Here is a 21,457-nt window from a genome sequence, read left to right as displayed (position 1 = left end):
GGGAGGCGTTATCCCTAGGGAAAGACGGGGTGGCCACCAATGTCTTGGGGTCTCCTCCTCTGAGGAAACGCTAACCTCGAGAAAGGCTGATCCGGTGCCCCTCCTTGGCCCAACAACGCCGCAAGCCCCTTCGCGTGTGAGATGCTAGCTCCCTCTGCTGGTAGCTACAGGGAGAGGCGTCCCTTGACTCTAGGGAACGTCTATAGTTAGGGTTAGTGTCCCACTGTCTGGCACGGACAAAGTTGAAGCCTCGGCCTCTGGCAGTGCTAACCCAGTGTCCTCTGAGGGCTGTCACTGGATCTTAAGGATAGGCAGAAACTCCCCCAGCTGGAGCCTGCCAGAGGGGCCTGAGTAGGAATCCAGGTGCCTCCATTTAGCAGCTCTGTGCGGGCAGGGCTTCCAGTGTTGGAGGGCCAGGAGACCTATCGCTGTGGCTGTAGAATTCCCTCTGGTCCCAGAAGCCCAGCCGGGGGGGATAGGGAGTGCCAACACTCACTACCCAGCGCCAGCCCCCATGCAGCCCCCAGAGGCTCAGGCATTGCCAAATGCTATGTTTATTGGTCTGTTAACACTGAAGAGTATAGTTTCCAAGGAAAAACAAAAACATGAACACTCTGCTTCTCACAAAACCACTGAGTTACTAAGGCAGGCACACAAGGGCCACCATGCTTGGTGGCAGCCAAGGACTCACAGACAACAGGGGTAGGCAGTGGGGCAGCTGGTCCCCAGATGGGCTATGCAGTGCCCAGGACAGGAATGGGCTGGGGAGACTGTGCTGGAGGCAGAGGCCACGGGGCCCTTTCCCTGTTCCTCAGATGCAGGAAGTCTCCAGAACGAAGTGACTGCCGGACAGGCCCTCACGCCTGTGGCAGAGTGGCCTCCTGGCCCCAAGGCAAAGCCTTAGCCTCACGTGTTTAGGGGTGGAGGGGAAGTGGGGGTGGCAGAGCAAGCAGTGTGCCAAGGAGCCAGGCCCCTCCTAGCACCCCTGCGAGTGAGGCTCCTCCAAGGGGGTTCCCGGGTCTCTAGGCGTCTCTGCACCCTGAGAAGCATTGGGGCAGGCAGAGCTGGCCTTGCTTCTCACCAGGGATAAACGGGAGATCCAGACATCCTCCCCTTCCCCCAGACCCAGGGACTCATGCCTGAGATTGGCGATAGGCTGCCCCGAAGCTCCAGGGCCTGTTCCTGAGAGGAGGCTATGAGAGGATTTCCTCCCTCAAGAGTCACCCTGGAATTCCTCTCCAGAGGGAAGTGCTCCCCCTGCATTCTAGATCATCCGGCTGGCGAAAGTGTCACTTACACTGTTGTCAGGGAAACAACTAACGCATAAAGCAAGAGCCAGGGGGTGCGAGTGAAACCGTGCAGGTGCACGCGGGCACCCCGTGGGGCCGGGGCAGGACATGGGGTCACCTCGGGCGGCCAGAGGTGGTGGCAGGGCAGCTGTGGAGGACGGCTCCCACCCACATCTTTGGACTCCTGCACCGGGACCCAGGCCCGAGCTGGCAGCCTGCACTGGGGCTGGGGTGGGCACATGCACGTCGCCTGCCAAGGGACTCAAAGAAGAGATTCAGCACAGAATCCGTTTGCCCACATGACCCATGCGGGGTTGGGCAAGGGCGGGGAGGCAGGCGACTACAGCCCTGTTGACTCCACAGGGCCTCAGGCTGAGCTAGGAGAGGCTGTGAGAGCATCCAGCCCCCTGTCTCGCGACCCCGCAAGGCTAGCACGGAAGTCAGATCCCGGGCTCACAATCACTTTGTTAGGAAAGCGAGTGGGCAGGCGGGGCCGCTGGGGGTCCGGCAGTCTCAGCGCCGCTGCCCCACTCCCCGCCCCGTGCTTGGGCCCAGAGCCCGGGCTATAGTCGGCCGCCGCTTCCCGTCTGCAGCCATTACTTGTTCTCTATGAGCATCTGCACTTTGTGGACGAGCTCCCGGGCAATCTGCAGGATCTCCTGGGCGTCGTGATGCTCGGCCCGTTCTGGAGGACACACACAGCTGCAGGTTGCCGGGGCAGGGACAGGCGTCTAGGAGGAGCCCTGTGGCCACCCACCCTGCTGTTCCACCTGCTTCCAGGGACGGGAGCCCTTCCAGCCCTGCCCAGCCCAGGAGTGGGGGCCCCCGCGCCCCCACAGGATGGCTGGGGCAGCTCCTACCATTGAAGAACCTGATGACGTCCGTGAAGTCCATATTGTTGTCGCGGACGATCTCGCGGTAGGCCTCCACCAGGGCCAGGGCGATGAACAGGACAAAGTGCTCTGACGAGATGTGCCGGGCTGCCCAGATCACCTCCCACACAGCAAACACATCCTCGTAGAGCAGCTCTAAGGACAGTCGGAGGCTAAGGCTGAGCCTGGCTCCCCAAGGGCTCAAATGGAGCCAAAGGTGGAGACAGAGCTCCAGGGACCAAGTCCTGGGTGTCTCCCCACTACACAGAACCTAGTCCAAGAGGAGGGTTCCAGGCCTGAGGTCACGCCTGGCCCTTCTCCTCAGGGATGGACTTCTTGGGTACTTGTCACCCGGAGCAGCTCTACTTGGACGGGCCTTGCTGCTTGAGAAGACTTGGCTGGAAAACAGTCCCCAGAACCGCTGGCTGAGGGTGACTGCTGGCAGCACTTTGGAAGCACCGAAGGAGCTTTTAAGACTGTGGATGTCCAGGCAGCCAGGCTTCCTCAGGCTGGGGCCAGGCGAGGCCGAGGCCCCAGGTGGTTCCGAAGTGCAGGGAGGGTTAGCAGCCACTGACTCTGGGGGAGAGGGTCTCCCACCGCCCTGAGCCCAGCCCCACCATCCCACCCACACCTCTTACCTCTCTTAAAATCCAGCAAGAACCAGCGGTAACAGAAGTAAAAGTGGGTGTAGTCTCCATTCTGGTGCATCAGCTCAAACAGCTCCGAGTCCAGGATCTTGCAAAAGTAAAGAAAAGGGAGCAGCTCTGAGCCGCCACCGCCTCTCTGGGGGCGGCCACCGCTCCCCACCAGGTCCCTCCAGCTGCCACCAGAAGCGCGCTGCCCAGGGAGAGTCCCTCGGGTCTCCTGGGGTGGAGGCTGCGCTCTGCTGCCCCAGCCGGCTCTCAGGGAGGTGCTCCTCGTGGAACTGTACCACTTTCTGGGTGTTCAATTCACTGTCAACCACACCTCTCACCAGAACTTTCAGGAGTGCCGCGTTCACATGCTGACATTGCCCCTCAATTTGTAATGTTGAAACAATGGTTCTCGAATGAAAGATACTGAGCTTATGTGGAAAGGGCACGTTGGGAATGCTCCCTGGCCTCTCTGTGGGGGACAGATGAGCCCAGCGGTGCCTGGTACCCAGCCCACGGGCAGCTGCTGACCTCACCTGGATGAGGGAGCGCATGTTGGCAAAGTGGGTGTCCATGGCACCCCCATTGGGGAAGTTCTGGCTCATCCGCTTCATGTGGTGGCTGAAACAGCTATAGGCCAGCTGATCTGAGGGGAGATGGGAATGAGGCTGGCAAGACAGGGGACCCCCATGCCTCACTTCACAGGGGGTGTCCTGTGGCCCAGAGGACAGGGCTGGCTTACACCCCCGCCCTGCCAGACCTAGCGGTCTTCCTTTCCTCTCTCCAGCTGCCATCAGCCCAATCCCAACAGCACTGGGAGTGTGCTCTACCCACCCCCCACCCCAGCTCGGTCCCTCACCATTGTCCAGGACGACCAGGAGCGGTGCAAGCAGGTCACACATTCCCTGCACATAGCCCACGTCCAGATGCTCCCACACGTAGCTGAAAAGCCAGGGGTATGGTCACCGTTGGGGGTGTGCTGTCCTCTACCCTGTGGGGGTCCCTGGGGAGCTGATCCCTAGAGCAGCCTGCTACTCAGAAGTTGGTCTTTCCACGACCCTGAAACACTGGGTCGACCATGATCAAGAGCCCACGGTTTCTGTCCTTGAGGCCCTCGGGGGCTCAGGGGAAGAGATGGTGAACTGGCTGGGGCAGTTAGGGGGCAATCAGCTAGGTTTCCTGGAGGAGTCTGGCTGAAGCTGCAAATTGACAGACCTCAGACAAAGAAAGGGGTGGAGCGGGGAGCACGGCAGGGAACGCGTTCCAGGCAGAGAGCACCAAGCATGACTCAGCGCAAGGGAAAGGAGCAGGGCACCTGCCAGACCTAGCCTTCTTCCCCTCCCCACCCTGACACGCCCCGCCCCGTAGCACCTGCACATGACGTCTCTGAGCCTCTCCAGGTTGGGGGGCGTGAAGTACCAGTAATTGCGGTCACAGCGCTGCACATCCTTGTCAATGCGGTGCAGATTTAAGGCCATAGTATCCAGTAATTCTATCTGAAAGAGCGGGGGGCCCTCAGGAGTGAGTGGGGGCTGGCAGGGACCCCTAGATAGCGGAACGCAGAAACCCCGGGACTCTGAGGACAGAGCCCTCCAGGGATGCCGAGGGATGGGCTTAGTGCCCCCTACGGGGCGGTCAGGGCGCCCCACCTGCCACCCACCAGCCCCTGTCCCCAAGCCTCGGGGTCAGGGTCAGGAGGGCCTCTGGGGCTGGCTGCGAGCAGTGCCCAGGGAACGTCCACATACAGTGTAGGCAGCAGCACACGCGGCCGCCAGCTCCTCCCCTGCCTCTGGCTCGCTAGCCCGAGAGGCCTTCTGCTGGCTGGGATCTGGGGGCTCCGGGAAAGCACCGGCTGCTGGGCGCAGCCTGCTGGAGTCTTCCTCCCCACCGCCATCCTCCTCTTCGAAGCCCACGCTCTGCGTCTCGTCTATGCTCGACTGGATGCCCGAGGCCACGGAGTAATTGCGAGAGGATGGCAGTCCTGAGTCCGGAGAGTCAAACTCCACAGACTGCTGCTGTCCCACCACGGCGGTGCCCGGAGGCCCTGCTTCTAGCTCCTGTGCGGGCTCCGGTCTGCAATCTTCAGTGCCTGGAGGCTGTGGGGGCTCCAGGTCATCCACAGAGAGAAACACCTGGTTGGGGGTGAAGAGATGGTGGGGCTCATACCCCTACTCCAGCCCCTTCTCTCAGCGTGCGGTCTCCTTCCTGGGGTCTGAACCAGGCCTCGTCCTGGCCTCCACAATACGCCTCCACCCGGCTTGCCCAGCCTCCCCTTCTGACCCAGGCAACCAGCTGGAGAGCGATCAGGCTCCAGGCAAGCGGAAAGACACCATATTTAGCCCTATCCAGTCCCCTTCCTGGGCCTCTCTCTGGGGCCTGAGAAAAGGCGGGAAGCATATGCCAGGACTTCCTGTCGTGGCCGCAGGGAAGGGGAACTGGAGGCTCAGACACTGGATGGCCAACATGAGCCACATGTAGATCTCCAAACACCAAAGTCACAAGGAGAGCTGCGTGCGAATGAAGGCTGCCCCCAGCCTTGGGGTGGCTGCTGGGGCAGCCCAGCGGGCGGCAGGCCGGAGGTGTGAGGAAAACAGGTTCTTCCTATGTTCAGAATCGGACATTTAGCAGAACAAGACAGGAATCTTCTCTAGCCTAATCGGTTACAGGAGCTTCACACAAACTTAGGAGGGGGGCTTTAAGAAGTGGAAGATAGGGGCGCCTGGGTGGCTCAGTGGTTTAGGCCACTGCCTTCGGCTCAGGTCATGATCTCAGGGTCCTGGGATCGAGTCCCACATCGGGCTCTCTGCTCGGCAGGGAGCCTGCTTCCCTCTCACTCTCTCTGCTTGCCTCTCTGCCTACTTGTGATCTCTCTCTGTCAAATAAATAAATAAAATCTTAAAAAAAAAAAAAAAAAAAGAAGTGGAAGATAACCTGTTCTAGATTTGTAACAGTCTGCCCCTGTGGACAAGTCCTACGAAAAAGAAGAGAGCCATGTACAGACTATATGTATACAGATTTTCTATTTGGACTATGTAGGGAAAGGGACGCTGAAAAGAGTTTTCACTCTGGCAGCAAGCATAAGGCATTGGGTTAGAATCAGGAAAGGCTGCACAGAGCCTCGCGTCAGTGCCAGCAAGGAAAGCTACTGCTGCTTGTGGGCTAAGCAGCGGGGGCACCAGTACAGACCCAGGACGGCACAGAACCCAAAGGCGGAGAGAGAGAGCATGCTCACGAATAGGGGAATAAGAATAAGGCACATGGAGAGGAGTGCAAAGAATTCTCTTAGTGGTTATATTTCTTTAAGTCTTGTTCCAGCTTCAGTTCTCTGTTAGTGCAAGGATTTAGTAAAGTAACAAGAACAGACATTATCTAGAGAGACAATTTTAAAGGGAAAAAGCATAAGTTAGTCAAAGAATAGGAACTTCTTATCGTTTCTGGCTTGGCCCAGCAGCCGTAGTGTGGAACTCGCTGTTCATCTAAAGGCCAGGGTGAGGCCAGGAGAACTACGTAAGTTCTGAACTAGCTTTGCACCATCAGTTCTATAGGGAACAGAGGACACCATGGTGGGTGGTGGGTGGTGGGGCTGGGGGATAGTCTTCCCAGTAGATGCCGATGGGAGCCCTCTGTCCTGGTCTCTGATCAACAGCTCTTGGTGAAACCTCCACGGTCAGAGGACAGCAGAGCTAAGAGGGGGACACCAAGCCCCAGAGAAAAGGAGTTGCTCATCTCACTGGCCATGGACCTGGGTCTCCAACCCTGGGTACCTGTTTCTAGCTTTGAAAGATCTCTCTACAAGGAGGGAAGACCTCCCTAAATCCTGACCCAAGCTTCTTTCCCCGTTTGTCCATTAAAACGAACACAGTGCACTATCTCATTTTATTCCTGCGACACTCAGAGAAGTGGGCGGCAGGGGGACCGTCAGCCGGCTTTTCAGCAGAAGAAAATGAGACACAGACACATTAAGCCATTCTCCCAGTGACTCCTAGAGTTCAGGCTGGTGCTCAGGACTCCGCCTTAATCCTATAGAACGCCAGCGGCCCCTGCCCCCAGCTCCCCCAGGTCCCGTCAGGCTCACGTCATTGCTGATGGTGGAATCTCGGTGGATGAGGCGCTGAACGTGGCTGTCGATGCTGCTGCCCGAGGAGAACTTGGTGAGTGTGGCTGGCTGGGCCTCCCGCTCCCGCTGCCTCACCGCCGCCTCGCAAGCCTTCCACTCGGCCAGCACCCGCTTGTACCTTGCTGCCACAGCTGAGTCCACCTGTCCCAGAGCACACCACGGCCATGGGCGGGGGGGAGCGCCCCAGGACAGCTGGAGACCAGGATTGGGCCTAGCAGTGAAGACAGCGGGGCTGCTCTGCTAACACCTTCCTCTGCCATATTTCTTTCCAGCTGGGAAGGGGCCAAGGCTTGAGAGGCCCCTCTCTGGGGCCCCTTGGCCCAGCTCCCCATCTCTCTACCCCATGGGAGTGGGGTCCCCTTACCTGCTCCATCTCTTTCTTGCTCATGCCAAACTTGTAGTGGCCAAGCAGAAAGGGCCAGACGTCCTTACGGATCTCGTGCTCCACGCCCCCGTAGTAAACCTGCCGGAGCAGCTCCAGCTCCTTGTAGTTCTGAGGGACCCGGGAAGGAAAGATCGCAGAGCCCCCGTGGTCACTACAGCCCCGTGGGATGACCCTGCCTCCACTCCTCCCATGGGGGGCTGGGGCTGGGGACAGTGATACTGTCACGCCACTGAAGCCCAGGCCAGCCCTGCTTTGGGGTGGGCATGTCCTCCCTGCCCCAGATCCCAGCTGGATGAGATCCAGTTCAACCTCCTTTCCTTCCAGGACAGGCAACAGAGATTTGCCCGAGGTTTCAGAATAATGTGAAGCAGACTAGGACCTGTCCACCCCGTCCCCACAGAAGCCCACAGACCCAGCCGTCTGAGAGTCCACCATGACCTGGGCCACCCCAAGGCTCTCAGTCCCGACCTCTACTACATTTGACTTGAATGCCCATCCGGTCGATGAGAGCTGCTCCCGGGGCAGCCTGCCCCATACTCGCTGCCGCTTTTGCCTGCCCCCCACCCCCAGCCCCTTGACCCAGCCTCCTCAGTGTGCACCTTTTCGTCCTTCTGATATTTGCTCCACACATCCTTGGTGAGGCCCCCTGAGGCCCCCGGGGGCCGGGTGGGAGGGATGATGTTGTGATGCACCAGCGCTGACAGGTGGGTCCGTACCGTGGACAGGTGGCGGCAGTAGGCCAGCCCTGTGGGGGGCAGGGGTAGCCAGGACCCGTGACAATGGTGCCTCCCCCAGCTCTCCCTGCTCTCGGCCCCACCTCACCCTACACTCACAGCCATAGAAGGCCCGGGACACGATCTGCCTCTTCATGCTCTCACACAGCAGCCTGAGGGGCAACCTGTGGAAATAACCTGGCTCAGAGGGGAGGGGATCCGGCCCCTCTGGTGGGAGGAGGTTGAGAGAGGACATTCTGGCCTAGGGGCAGGTAAGGTGCTCGGGTGGTGTGAGGAGTAGGACCAGCTGCCCAGTGGCACGTCTGTGGCCTTCCTGGGTCTGTCAGTCACCCTACACGGAGCTGCTGGGGACTTAGCCTTGCTCCCAACCACCCAAGAGATTTTGGGCAACGAACTTCACTTCATATTAGTGAATCTTGGTTTTCTCAGGTGAAAACAGAGAACCATCTCAGGGTCACGAGGAGTCACAGGCGAAAAAGGAAGTTAACAGGTAGAAGAGAACAGCCTGTGAAAGCATCAGGGGCTGGCGTGTGGCCCTCACGCAAATGCCATCCATCTACCCGGCACCTGGCAGCGCCCAGATATCTGGTGTGTGCCCTCAGAAGCACAGCCTGATGGCAGAGTCCCTGTCCACACTGGGAAGGAGCGCGCCTGCATGCTGAGTACCTACTATGTGTGGGGCACGGCTCTGGGCACTGAGTCACACACCTCATTCGGTCCTCACAAGTACCTTAGGAAGGAGGTGCTATTACTCCCATTTTACAGACGAGGAAACGGAGGCTCAGAGATGTAGAGGCTCACAGGGACTCAGTAACGCGTCAAAGGCACATAGGTAGCAGAAGGGAAATTGAACCCAGTTCTGTCCGGCCTGAGGCCACCCTGTCAGACAAGTGACACAGCCACTGAGGACAGAATGCGCACGGGCAGACCCAGCCACAGGGCCCACTCACCGGTCGGGGACACAGCTGCGGTGGCTGGGAGTGGCATATGGGGAGCTGCGGGTGGAGCAGAAGAGACAGGAGCCCTGGCTGCACAGGGACTCCAGGTGCCAGGCTGGCAGGCTGGGCCCGAAGCCCTGCATTTCGATCATGTCGCCAGCATCTGAGGACAGGAAGGGGGCCATGGTCAGGGCCTGGCGGGCCTCCCTTCCCACTAGCACCCTATAGCATGCCCACCTCTGTGCCCAGAGCTGCAGCATGAAGTCACCCATTGGTAGAAAACCACCAAGGTGGCGCCTGCCTGGTCCAGAGCCCGGAGATGGAAATGGTGGATAGAGAGGGCGCCTGATGTTTCCCACCCTCTGCCTAGTCTTTCTGCATGCGATAAAATACTTGGTCTGAGTTGTGGATACTTGTGTCTGTTCTCTCCATCTTGCTATTGGCGATGGAATAAATACTTGTTTTTCTAGAGGGAGGAGCAAAAAAAAAGAGAGAGAGAGAGAAAGCCTAAGCTCTTTAAAACGCTGCCAGCTGGCTTTGCCCTCGATGATTCAGCCTGGTCATCCTGGACAAACTCTGAGCTGGGCAGGAAGGTGCCAGGAATGCGGCAAGCCTTGGAACATTTCCACATCAGGAGTCTCCACTGATCAGAGCTCCTGAGGATCCCGGAGCCACTCGTCCCAGTCCCCAGACCTTACCCCTGAGGGTTCTAGAACCTGTCACAGTTAAGGAGGAGCAGTGCTCCCCCACCCAGCCAGGTGCCCTTCTGCCAACTCACACGGGCTCTCCCCGAGTTCTCCGCCCTCGCCCAGCCAGACTGCATTGAGCATGGCGGCCTCCTCCACGCACACAGGTGAGCTGGCAGGAAGGGCAAAAGTCCCAGCGCTGCCGCGCCATAGTGGGGCGGTGGCTGGGCACCTAGTTCCACCACCCAGAACGTGCCCAGTGCAGCCTCAGAAGATGGCTCCCTGGACACAACTATGCCACCAGCAGATGGAGCCTTTCAGTCAGCCCAGTTAGTCTGAGTCCGAACTCAAGACCCTTGAGAGTCCCTAGGGCCCAAGCGGGGCAGAACACTGCCCACAGGGGACTCTGTGAGTCACAAAGACGAAGCAAAGTGAGGGCAGAAAGCGTAAGGACCAGGAGATGACGCCAGGAGAGAACGGGAGAGCACAGAAGAGGGCAGAAGGAGGAAAGACAGCTGTACGTCAAAGTACAAAGAAACTTTTTTCAAGCAACACTTTTTCATATGAATCACAGCCTGGGCCCTGGCCTGCTAGGAGTCTGGAGCAGACCTAGGCCCGATTTTTGTCAGAGTGAGCCTTGGTGGGGGAGGGTGGAGCCAAGCCCCCCATCTCCAAGACAGGAGACGCCCTGTCTTGGCCTGAGGCTCTCTTCTCAGACCCTCAGCTGGGATTTTTGTAGCTACCTAGCCCTTCAGCTCCACCAGGAGGCAAATTAAGGGAACATACTCAGTGTGGAAAGGGCTGCGGCTCTGGGAGTGAGGAGTTGCAAGCCATGCCCAAAACTGGGAAGAAGAGGGAGGGGACAAATGCAGGTTCGGTGGGCTGGGCTCCTGCCCTTGCAACAGGCAAGAGAAAGGCCAGTCATGAGAGGGAGGGTGGGAAGAGGCCCAGCCAGGCAGGCAGCAGGCAACAGGCGGGCAGGCGGGGGTGGGGGCGGGGGCGCCACAGGTGCAGAGGATGAACGGTGGGCACGTAGGGAAACGAGCTCATGCCCCAAAAGTAGGGCCCAACCAAGGCAAGACTCCTGGGTCAATGCTCTTCACCTTAATTCTCCAGGAAGGAGCTGAACCAGCCAGCATTGAACACTGCATCTCTGAATTAACCCAGTGCAGACAGCTGGAGCTCTGGAGTGACTGGGTGAGGGGCAGCAGGCTGGACATGGGGGGGCGGGGGAAGAGGGATCTGCTGGGCCAGCTTTGACTCTGACTCTCTCCTCTGAACATGAGGAAAGTTTGAAGCAAAAACGATCAGGATGGTTGAACCCCACAGCCCCTAAGACTCCGAGTGAAAGGTGCCTGGCCTGGAGCAGAATTAGAGTGAACAGCATCTCTGCTCTGTGGGGAGGTAGCAGGAGAAGGAGGAGAGGTGGGGGGAGGGGGAGGAGAGTCTGGACACCCGCCCCTTGATTCACATGCACAAGTCAAGCATGTGGCAGGCCTGAAAAGCAACGGCTAGTAGAACGGACTCGACAGTGTTGTCATTACGGACTGGGGCGGGGGTAGGGGCTCCCATCACAACCCCAACCACCTGCCAATTCTCCTCTCCTGCCTCCTCTCCTCTCCCCAAGTACTGAGGGCCCAGGGCCTGCATACTGGGTTGGTCTGGTTCCCGAGTTCCCCCAAGAGGAAGCCCAGACAAGGCCTGAGGCCTCTGGGCTCCATGGACACAGAGGCTTCTCTGACCCTGGAAGCCTCGGCCCCAAGACTGGTCAGGGTTGGGCTTCCTAGTGCCAAGTCTGCCAAGACAGGGGCTCTGTGGGAACCCCCCCCCCCCCACCCAGGCCTCCAGCCTGATATCCGCTCACGCTGTAGGAAAAGGATCCTTGTCCTTCCTGACTCAGCCTTCCTACACTGCTCCGAATACCTTAGCCTGTAAATAAGCATCAGCCCCGAGCCCAGGTCTGCAAGGAGCCAGATGGCGAGCTCTGTGCAGACAGTATCAGAAGTGAAGCTCGCTTGCACTTCTACCCGGGGGACCTGTCCAGGAGGGCTACAAGGGAGGAAGGGCACAAGGGCAGGCATGTGGCACGTAGGGGGCAGCTGCTAGGGCTGTGCTGAGGGTGTGCCAGGTGGGTGCTAGGCCACAGACTTAGTTTCCCAGGGTTGGAAGTGGGGGCGGGGGTCTCATTGCTGATTTGGTGTCTGGGCTAAGGAACTGGGCTGTTTGGCAGAAGTTTGTGGAAGCATAAAGGGCGTGTCACATATTCTTCGATACCCGCTGTAGGGTCAGGAAAAGGGGAGAAGAAATTAATTCTATGGCACAGGAATGGGTGGGGATGGAGAAGTTCCCTTAAACTCCAAGAAAGCAGGCCCCAGCCCTTTCATAACCGGTTTTCCTTTGAGTATCCTGGCCTCGACTTCTCAGGTTACCTGGCCGAATCACTCTGTAAAGAGTGGGTTTCTCCTTCTTTACCGACCTATCTCTGTGCTAAGAAGGATGGGTGGTGGACAGAGGAACCAACGCTGAGGAGCTCTGGGCGCTGTGCTGGGTCGTTTACAATGAAGGGACCTCCTCTGTGATCAGTGGCTCTGAGGACTGGGAGGGTGGGAAACACCTGTCTTAGATCTCTGGCCCGTTTACTTCTAGATTTCATGCTGAAGCACCAGGCAGTACCTGCTGGAGCCATCAGCCTCGCTGGGTAAACCCAGCCCTGGGTCCCTTTCCACCGTGGCTCCAACCCCTGGCCTGAGCCAGAGACTCATTCAGGTGAGCTGTCGAGCCCTCACCCCTGCCGGGGAGGGGCCTGTACCTCTATCCTGTTTCTGTTAAGTCACAAGTCAGAGGTACAGGGCCAGGAGGCCAGTCTTCCCAGCCAGCAGGGGAGAAAGAGAGAGACACTGCCTCAGGTTTGCCCACATGACCCCCAGGTACAGTGCTTGGAAAGACATTCGGGGTTCCTGAGAGGCAACCAGATGGTCTGATCTTCCTACCAGAGGATCCTCCCTCTCGGGCATGAAGCCCTCTCCCTTACAGACTCGATGCGGAGCCCCGAGCCCCCTGCTCTTTGTACCATCCCCTCTTCTTGCCAGCGCCTCTTTCCACCCCTCCTGACCTGCCTCCTGCTGGGGGACCACCCCAGTCCCATAAAGCCAACACTGCCGGCCGCCGAGCCCCTGCAGAGGGTGGCAGGTGGGCCAGGGGGCGGGGTGGGGCGGGGCGGGGCGGGGCAGGGATAAAAACCTTTCATCGGATTGGGAGCTGTGAGGTTCCGCGAGCAGATCATTGAGAGCATCGCGTGCAGTTTATCCTCCTCTTCCTCATCATCGTCCACCGAGGCCGCGCGGCTGGCCGCTAGGTGGTGGTAGTTAATAGTGACTGCTCAAAGAGAACAGCGAGAGAGGCAGAGGCATGAGCACCTGGTCCTGGCGGGAGGCACCAGACTCCCTCCTTGCAGGCAGGGGGCCAGAGAGTCTGGGTCGCCTTGAACCTGCTGGCGCTGAGAACTGAGAACGGGCTGGGGGACCGAGACCTCTCTGGATGATTTACTGGGGACAGTGTGGAAGAGAGTGAGGGCAAGGTGGCAGCTCCAGAGCTCCGTAGGCGGAGGCCCTGTCTAGAAGAACAGAAGACGGAGAGCTGACAGGGGAGCAAGGGGAGTGAAAGACGGGGACCAGTGGGGACAGGCAGGCAACTCAGGAGTCCCCCAGCCCTGGCCAGAGCCGGCACGACTGCTGGCAGACGGATCCTGATCGTTCTCCAGCTCATGCCATGGTCAGGCTGAACCAAATCTGCAGATTACCCCAAACCCCCCTCCTGAGACTGTAAATCCAAACTGTGTCAAGGTTTGCCCAGAGCTGCATACGAGGAGCCCGACTGACTCCATTGGGTTTCAGTTCCTGGGGGCCCCGGCTTGCCCTCTGGGGACACAGTCCTTAAAGCAAAGTGACCAGAACTAGGAGATGCCAAGGCTTAAAGAGGGGATGTGGGTCATCTCAGCTGAGCAGCAGCCCAAGATTAAATGGCAGGTTTGCAAACATTCTACATAAGGCGTGGCTCCTAGTTAAGCACCTCTGGGAGGGGGGTCCAATCCCCCATGGCTCATGCCCATCAGGCCTGCTGGGGCTATCTGGGCTATGGCTGTGTGTTTGCTGTCTGGGTCATCTGTCTGCTAATGCAGAAACAACTTGCTGACAACTTATTGGCCCAAGTTAGGAAATTTAGGGACCAGGTGGCCTAGTTGGCAAAAAATGCTCTGTGCTCATAAATTCCCTGAGCTTATCCCGGAGACTGGGGAGTCTGGCCCAGAGAAACCTACAGGGAGCAGCAGCACTCACACCAGAAAGGGAACACTGATGTTGGCAGATACGTAGACAGGCCCCGTGGGCCCAGCGGTGTGTGTCCAGGTGGGGCAGGACCCACGAGTGCCAAGCCATCTCTCGGACCCCAGTCACCGAGGATCCCTGACCACCTCCAAGTTTCCCCTTCAGGTGCACCCCTACTCCAGCTAAGGCTCCTCTGACCAGTAGCTGGTCCGAGGAGGGCTCTGGCTCTGGGGGAGTCAGGAACAACTTGCGCCATCCAAAAGGAAGCACCGATCCTGCACCCAGGCTGCCTTGTGGCAGGCCGGCCGTGGGCCCCGGAGGAATGGAGTTCTCCACCTTCCCTTTCTAGTCTCACTTTTTTTTTTTTTCCTCAGGCCAGGGCAGGAAAGGCTAAGAGAAAACTGTACAGTATTGGCTGAGGCAAGTATCTTGGGGTGACGAGGTGGGGGAAGACAGCCAGGTAGAAGAGAGGCAGCTTCTCTGAGGGTTGATCTGCAGGGGAAGGTCTGGCGAGAGGCCTGGTCGGTGAGTGGACCCAGCCTGCCACCCCTCCTGGGTGACACGGCACTCCCCCACCTCCCTGAGCGTCTTTCTCTCTTCCTCCACGGATGAAGCTTGAGACACTCACTGTGCTCGTGCCTGTGGCCGGGGTAAATGATGCGGAACACGTAGTCTGTGGCCCGCCCGGTGCCCATCTCCTCCATATCCATGGTCCGCACGCTGCTGCGTTTCCGTAGCTTGGGGAACACTTTCCCCTGTGGAGGGAAGGGTGGGTGTTGGCCTGTGCAGGGCAGTGTCTGATCCCTGGTCCTGCCCGAAGGAGCCACTAAGAACTCCAGTGTGAAAAGGAAGGAAATGAGCAGAGAGCCCCCCCTCACACATCCCGAGCCCTGAGGTACCTTCCCCTGCTGGGTCCAGAGCGGGGGCTCTAGCTGTCCTCGAGGCAGCAGCCCATTCTCCAGGCAGGACAGAAAGGACAGCAGGTGACCTCCCTGTGGGAAGTGCAGCGGGGGCCTCTGGATGCCATCCTGGCTCACCAGCACGAGCGTGCCGCCGCTCTCTGTGGGGTGTACGTGCACGGGTGAGGCTGGGCCTCCGAGACCCCGTAGTCACCACCACAACCCAGTCAGCCAGGCCTCCCGACCGGACGCATGGGCATGACGGGAGGAGGCCAGGACACCCAATGGGCCCTGCACAGCATGTGGCCGGGAAGGGGCTGTCTCTCTCTGTCCTCAACCCTGTGCCCAGGACAACGGAGGCTCACTTTGCTGGTGGCAGTGGATGCAGACGATCTGACTGAAGGGAACAACCAGGGCATAGTCCCAGTAAACGCTGGAAAGCAACCAGATCGATGTCACTGTGTCGCGAGACCCGTCATCCCGCTTTCTTCATTTCCCACCGCCAAAACCTGTGAAATGACCCTGAAGACAGGAGGACTGTGGCCGAGAAGTGACCTCGCCCCGGCATGTCCATCTGGGCCTGTGCTCTCATGGCACAGAGCCTGGCAATCTCAGCTGCCTCGAGCTTGGCTCAGGCCAACCTCTTCATGCCCAGGCCTGGCTTGATCTTAGAGAGCTTGGGACTCTCTCTAGGCAGCCTATTCCTGTAATTCTTGGCATCAGGATAAGGAGTGAGGCCTGCCTCCTGGAGCAAGCAGAGTCTGTGCACACCCCTGCCTGGAGTCCCAGAGCCCCCACCTTTTCTCCAGCTCGGAGTCCCCCAGAGTCCCGTTCATGAGCTGGTTGGGGGTCCACTTCAGAGTTAGGCTCTCTGCAGCCTGGTGCAGGGAGAGGTAGCCAGGGACGGCCTCCATGTCCTCCTTCTGTGGGGAGGAGACACAGCAGAAGGCAGAGGTGACAAGGTGCTAAGACTCCCAGGAGAGGCGTCTGAGACCTAAGCTCCAGGCGGGAGCTGGGGAGCCCGAGCTAGCGCAGTCCCAAGACACTGGAATGGTGCCAGGAGGAGGGAGGGGAGAACATGAGCCGCATGCAGATGTGGGTCCCTCCTCTCCCTGGCTGGCCTGGGGCTACTGGCTCTGTTCTCTGTTCTATCAGCCTCCTGGATACCAGGTATGTCCCGGGCCAGCCATACCCAAGCCAGGAGTTCACCCTGCCAGCCTGCTGCCATTCCCACCTCTGGACAGCCTGCCTCTCAGTTAGCAGCACAGGTGCTAACTAACAGAGTCGGCTGCTGCCAGCTCAACGCTGGACACGGGGTGTAGGAGGGCAAAGTAAGGGGGAGCGGGGGGTCCCGCTCCACCTTCTCTATAGTCAAGCCCCTGAGGAAGGGGACACATGTGACTGGAAGGTTCCAGTCCTGGGCCTTTCTGAAGAGGGAGAGGAGTGCATTCAGTTTTCTTACCGGCTGCACCAGCACGTTGTTCTTGCCGTAGAGAAGCCGTGTCCTTGAATTCTGGTGCAGGGACTCCACGTACTCACGGGCACAGGCAGCCAGCCTGTCCTCTGCCGTGCTGCCGCTCGAATGCCGCTTCCGGATCTAAACAGGAAGGCACAGCTCAGCCCGCAGCCCCAGGATATCTGCCTCAGACAACATGAGGCTTCCACACAGACCCTCTCTAGCTGACCCAGGGGTCCATACTGTCCCGGGTCTGCTCTCGGCCACCCTCTGCCTTCCAGCCACGGGCCACTGGTGTGGCCACTGGTGTGCTTATGTGTTTGTTTATGTGAGTTTGCTTATGTGTGTTTATGTGAGTGCCAGCAGGGATAAAAGGCTCTCCTCTCCTGCGGTAGCCATGACCTTGATGCATCTCTAAGGTCCAGCCTGTGTCTGCAAGGAACACAGAGGCCAAGCCGCCCTTTCCTACAGGGCCATGGGCATAGCCTGGATAAGTATAAGGGGTGGGGAGAGGGATACCTACTCCAAGGGCTGGGCGCTTTGCAGGGGAGTCCTGGCGATTAGGGGGACCCCGGATACGGTGCCTCTGTACCAGCTCATCCGCGGAGGGGTCAGTCCAGTAGTGATCAGCCGTCTTGAGCTTGGTGTACTCCAAGGCACAGGGTCCCACTGTGGAGACAGGGACAGTTAGCTCGGATGGGGCCCCTTTAGCACCTGCCCCTCAGTCCCCACCGGCCCAGCACAGGCCTCTCTGCTCTCAGGCTCACCTAGAAGAGAGGCCAAGATGGGGCCAAACACAGGATCTGCCAGTAACGCCTCCTTCTCGTAGTACTTGCTGCCACGGGGAGAGACAGACAGGGGGCTCATTCCAGGACAGTCAAGCTGACCAAGTATGGACATCCCCAAAAAGACCCTTTCATGGGAGTCACTAATAAGAAATGAGTCCACAAGGACTGAGCTCTGTGGGGTGCCCAGTGTGGTCTATGCTTTCTGGATGCGAGAGGGGAAGATGGGGCATGCCTAGAGACAGCTGGGGAAAATCACGTATGCTGAAGGATGGGGCTGAAGGGCTGCTCAGGAGGTAGGCCCCAGGGAGGGGCTGCCTGGGGGATGGGGCAGTCACCTGCAGTTCTCTACCAGGTACTGCATGACCCTGTCCAGCACTTTCTCGATGAGTGCTGTGCGCACCCATATGTGCTTTAAGGCCTGCAGGCTGAGTGCTGGGGCCTTTCCGCCGGCAGAGCCCTGTCTCCGAGGGGCATCCTGGTTGCCCGCCAAGGGTTTCCTGCAAAGAGATGGTGGGCTTCAGAAATGGAGGGTCTGGGGGGGAAGCCCCAGATAGGCAGTGCTAGGAGCAGAGTTTGGTGCCACAAGAACCCAGAGGGGTGACGAAGATGAGGATGACGTGGGGGCTTGTGTCCAAAAGGAGCCAACCCCCCACCCTGAGACTGGTCTCTCACCCCAGGGACCCTGCAAAAAACGAGCCCAGGAATCCAGCCTGGGAAGTGGCAAATGTCAAGTGCAAGGAGCAGAGGGGCGTGATGGGAGGAGCCAGCCCAGGGCTCACCTGCTCTCTACTTGTTGCTGTAGCTCCTGTACCTTGTGGCAAATCTCCCCAGCCACCGGGCACGTCTTCCCCACCTTGGTGAACAGGGCGGCCATCTTGTCACTGCGCAGGAAGCCGGCAGTACGCCGTCTCAGCTGATGGAGGAGGCAAGCCTCCACTGCACCTGAGCCACAGAGAAAACCAGCACCTGAGCCTGGGTGCAAGGGGGAAAGGGAGAGCGGAGTATGGAGTACGGGCAGGCCCTGACCCATGCTGGGATGAGGGAGAGGGGCAGGCCAGGACCATATGCCCCGACCTCCTTCCGAAATTCCCCTCCCTGTCTCTCCGTCCCTGCCCAGGGTGGACCTTCAGGGACTGACATGCCATAACATCCCTCTCCCTGTCCCTTGCCTGGTGTGTACATGCCTCCTGCGTGCAGCACTCCCCCAGGACTGTGAGGACCAAAGCTGCCAGTTCCAGTGGCTCCTCCCCCACCCACGAGGTCAAGCATGGACAGTCCCAACAGGACAGGGGCTGTAGGGAGCACACAGCCTGGCAGCCCTCCCGGAAAGCACAGATGATGTGGTTGCTAAGGAACAGGGCCCTGGGAAGGTGAAATATTGATGAGGCCGCGGTAGAGATCAGACCCAAAAACAGCTCCTGAATTATTGATGAGCCCTGCAGGCGAGAGTGAAAGATTTCTATTTCCCATGCTGGCAGGATTTCCCTTTACTCATTCATGTTTTTAGGGGCTAGCTTATTCCCTCCATCTGGATCCTGCAGGAAGGAAAGAAGGACTTGGGGGGAAAGAGTGGGGAGTTGCCCCAGGCATGTGCAGAGTCTAAAAATATTAGTATGGGGGTGCCTAGGTGGCTCAGTGGGTTAAGCCTCTGCCTTCGGCTCAGGTAATGATCCCAGGGTCCTGGGATGGAGCCCCACATCGGGCTCTCTGCTCAGTGGGGAGCCTGCTTCCCCTCTCTCTGCCTGCCTCTCTGCCTACTTGTGGTCTCCGTCAAATAAATAAATAAAATCTTTAAAAAAATAAATAAAATTTTAAAAATAAATAAATAAATAAATAAAAATATTAGTATGAAGGGTGCTCGTCCATGATGAGGAGGGAAAGGCCCAGAAAGAGGAAGGGAGTTGATCATAGTCACGCAGTGGCAGAGCCAGAACCACGACCCAGGATCCTAAACCCTGGCCCAGGCCCTTTCACTTCTTCCAGGTGTGTTGGGCGGCCCCACAGGTGGACGGAAGAGGGGTCCCCTCATGTCACACATGCTGACTGACGACAGTGTTACGATAGAGGTGGGAGTCAGAACAGGGTCTGGAGCTTAGCACACAGCCACTGGGAAACGTGGGGGAAAACACTCTGAGCCTGTTTTCACCTAAGAAATGGGGCTGCTTCTTAGGACTGGCATGAAATGTCACACAGGATGAACTGAGTAAAGTCCTTGCATGAGTCTGGCACGCAGGAGGTACTCTGTCCTTGTCGGGTGCCTGAGTCCTCAACCCTTTTTAGCGAGATCCTGTTCCACGGTTAACCTGCAAAGGCTGGGTTTTTGCAAGACCCTCCCTGGCAGGAAGAGGAGAGGGGGAATCACAGGCTGCCCAGAGGTAGGTGGAGAAGCTGTTCTCTCAGGAAGAGGGCAATTAAGGCCCCACCGGCTTGACTGTGCCTAGGGTCATTAGAATATTAAGTCTGGCCTTGGGAAATAACCACTGATCCCAGGCTCTCATCTGGTTTGTGTTCTCATTTTCAGTACCGACAGGCAGTCACTGCTGTCCTATGAGCTGTGCCTGACCCTCTCTTGTACTGAAGTCAAGAGGTTGGAAAGAGTCCTGGGACCGACCTGTAGGTCGGACCCAGGGGAAATAAGGCAGGACCCTCCCTCTCCTAGGAGCTTCCTACTGGGCTCCTCCCTGCTCAGGTCTCAGAGGACTTTATTTTACAAGGCACAGCCTTTCCTTCCCAGCATGTTCACACATGTGTGTGCACGTGTGTACACAGATGGATATACGTACACAGATCATGTGTGTGGGGGGCATGTGGGAGAGTCTCTCCTTAAGTGTCCACAAACTCTACTCCATGGCTGTCCCCTTGGTCCCTGGAGGTTCACAGGTGAATGAGACCTGGTCTCTTGAACCTGGGGTTGCAGCACCAATAGGAAAGTGGTGACCATTTCCTGGGGTTGCACTCCCCGTTTCGGGAGGAGAGAAGCAGCACTGAATGTGACCAGAGTGGCAGCAGGTGGCACCAGTCCTAGAGGGAATCATGCGCCTCAGTAATGTGACTAATTGCTGGCATAATGAGCCATTAGCCTTCCCACCTTCCCCAGGAGATTGCAAGTGCAGCCAGGCTGGGAGCCGGGACTGGCGGGTAAGTAGTGCTTCCACCCGCCGGGCCACACCCACACTCTCAGGAAGCCTCTGGGCACAGGTGTTAGGGTTCTCCGGGGTGAGCAGAGGCAAATACTGCAAGTAGAGCATATAAAGAGAAACCCAGACATCATGCCCAGTACCCTCCTGCTCATGGCATAGCCCCTAAGTTCCTTCTACGGAATGCAGGCAAGATGCCAGGAAATGTCTGGGGAAGGAGGAATCCCTCGCAACTCTCTACCTTCCAAGCAACGTAAATGACCCTCTATGCCAGGTGTTCTTAACCCAGCCGTGCGCTCCTTGGCCACGGACTGTTCAAACTGCACTTGTCCTTCCCCATCCCCACTGGGCTGTCTGCCCACCTTCCACCGATGTCAGCACATGCGATGAAAATTATTGCGTGCAGCATGTAGCCCGATAGTAATAACAATAACACTAATGATAATTGAGAACTACTATCCTAAGAGGGTTTGTGGGTGAGCTTCTGTGCCTTCCAAAGACCCCCAAATATTGCATACAAAATCACTGGTGTGCTCCAGCATGCTTATGTATTTTTCCAGATAAAGTATCCATGATTTTTAGCTTCTAAAAGGGGTACTTGACCCCCAAATGCTTTAGAATCCCTGCTCTAATACTTTTGGGTTGAGCTGAACCACAGAAAGTTCCACGGGTCGAAACTCAGAGGTGCAAGTACAAAGACTCTCCCTGCCCCACAGTGTACAGTGAACACCACTCAGAACTCAGTTGCAGAACCATCAGAAATGAGGTCCAATTCTCTCGCTGCCCTCACTGCCCAGGGAGGGCCTCTCATAGACCATCAAGCACCCTTTCCCGGGAGAAGCCATCCAGACGCCCATGCTTTGCCTTTCCTGACTGAAGGCCCAGAGCACCAAGGAGAACTCCAGCACCTTATTCCCCTTTCTGCCCCACGCTGCCACCATGACCCCTCCCTAGAGTGGAAGGCTGTGGTAGGAGATGCCCATCGTGGCTTAAGCACCAAGTCAGCCCAACCCATTCTAAGTGAAGGCTCAAGACCCCCAGTTCCACTGGGTCCTGGTACCACCTATAGCCACTCTGGGTCCACCAGAAGTGGGATGAGACTTCCCTGACATCATCCAGCTTATGTCATATGGGACAAATATATACTAAGTAACACAGATCAATACTATTTTTGGTCATTGGTTGGAGTGGAAAGGTTTGGG

At 58.0% G+C, this 21,457-nt stretch overlaps 1 protein-coding gene across 2 annotated transcripts in view; it reads right to left on the bottom strand.

Moving 5' to 3' along the window:
• Positions 1–536: 536 nt before the first annotated feature.
• The window catches only part of SGSM2 (small G protein signaling modulator 2), a 36,460-nt gene continuing 15,539 nt past the window's right edge, over positions 537–21,457 (bottom strand). Inside the window, exons 3-24 of one of the 2 annotated variants that reach the window (XM_045984704.1) lie at positions 17,898–18,060; positions 17,454–17,615; positions 17,098–17,165; positions 16,854–16,999; positions 16,337–16,471; positions 15,673–15,797; positions 15,240–15,307; positions 14,875–15,035; positions 14,604–14,730; positions 12,894–13,028; positions 8,980–9,130; positions 8,129–8,193; positions 7,895–8,040; positions 7,275–7,403; positions 6,869–7,051; positions 4,539–4,925; positions 4,165–4,289; positions 3,653–3,735; positions 3,330–3,439; positions 2,800–2,896; positions 2,150–2,317; positions 537–1,974 (exon numbers count right to left, since the gene is read on the bottom strand). In XM_045984704.1, the coding sequence (XP_045840660.1) occupies positions 1,886–1,974; positions 2,150–2,317; positions 2,800–2,896; positions 3,330–3,439; positions 3,653–3,735; positions 4,165–4,289; positions 4,539–4,925; positions 6,869–7,051; positions 7,275–7,403; positions 7,895–8,040; positions 8,129–8,193; positions 8,980–9,130; positions 12,894–13,028; positions 14,604–14,730; positions 14,875–15,035; positions 15,240–15,307; positions 15,673–15,797; positions 16,337–16,471; positions 16,854–16,999; positions 17,098–17,165; positions 17,454–17,615; positions 17,898–18,060 (3,023 nt within the window). In that variant the 3' untranslated portion in view covers positions 537–1,885. The remainder of the gene's footprint in view (positions 1,975–2,149; positions 2,318–2,799; positions 2,897–3,329; positions 3,440–3,652; positions 3,736–4,164; positions 4,290–4,538; positions 4,926–6,868; positions 7,052–7,274; positions 7,404–7,894; positions 8,041–8,128; positions 8,194–8,979; positions 9,131–12,893; positions 13,029–14,603; positions 14,731–14,874; positions 15,036–15,239; positions 15,308–15,672; positions 15,798–16,336; positions 16,472–16,853; positions 17,000–17,097; positions 17,166–17,453; positions 17,616–17,897; positions 18,061–21,457) is intronic. The other variant, XM_045984705.1, reaches the window with a different exon arrangement.

Source organism: Meles meles, chromosome 18 (assembly GCF_922984935.1).
Source record: "Meles meles chromosome 18, mMelMel3.1 paternal haplotype, whole genome shotgun sequence".
In the NCBI taxonomy this organism is placed as follows: domain Eukaryota; kingdom Metazoa; phylum Chordata; class Mammalia; order Carnivora; family Mustelidae; genus Meles; species Meles meles.
This window is presented reverse-complemented; position numbering and strand designations above follow the sequence as displayed.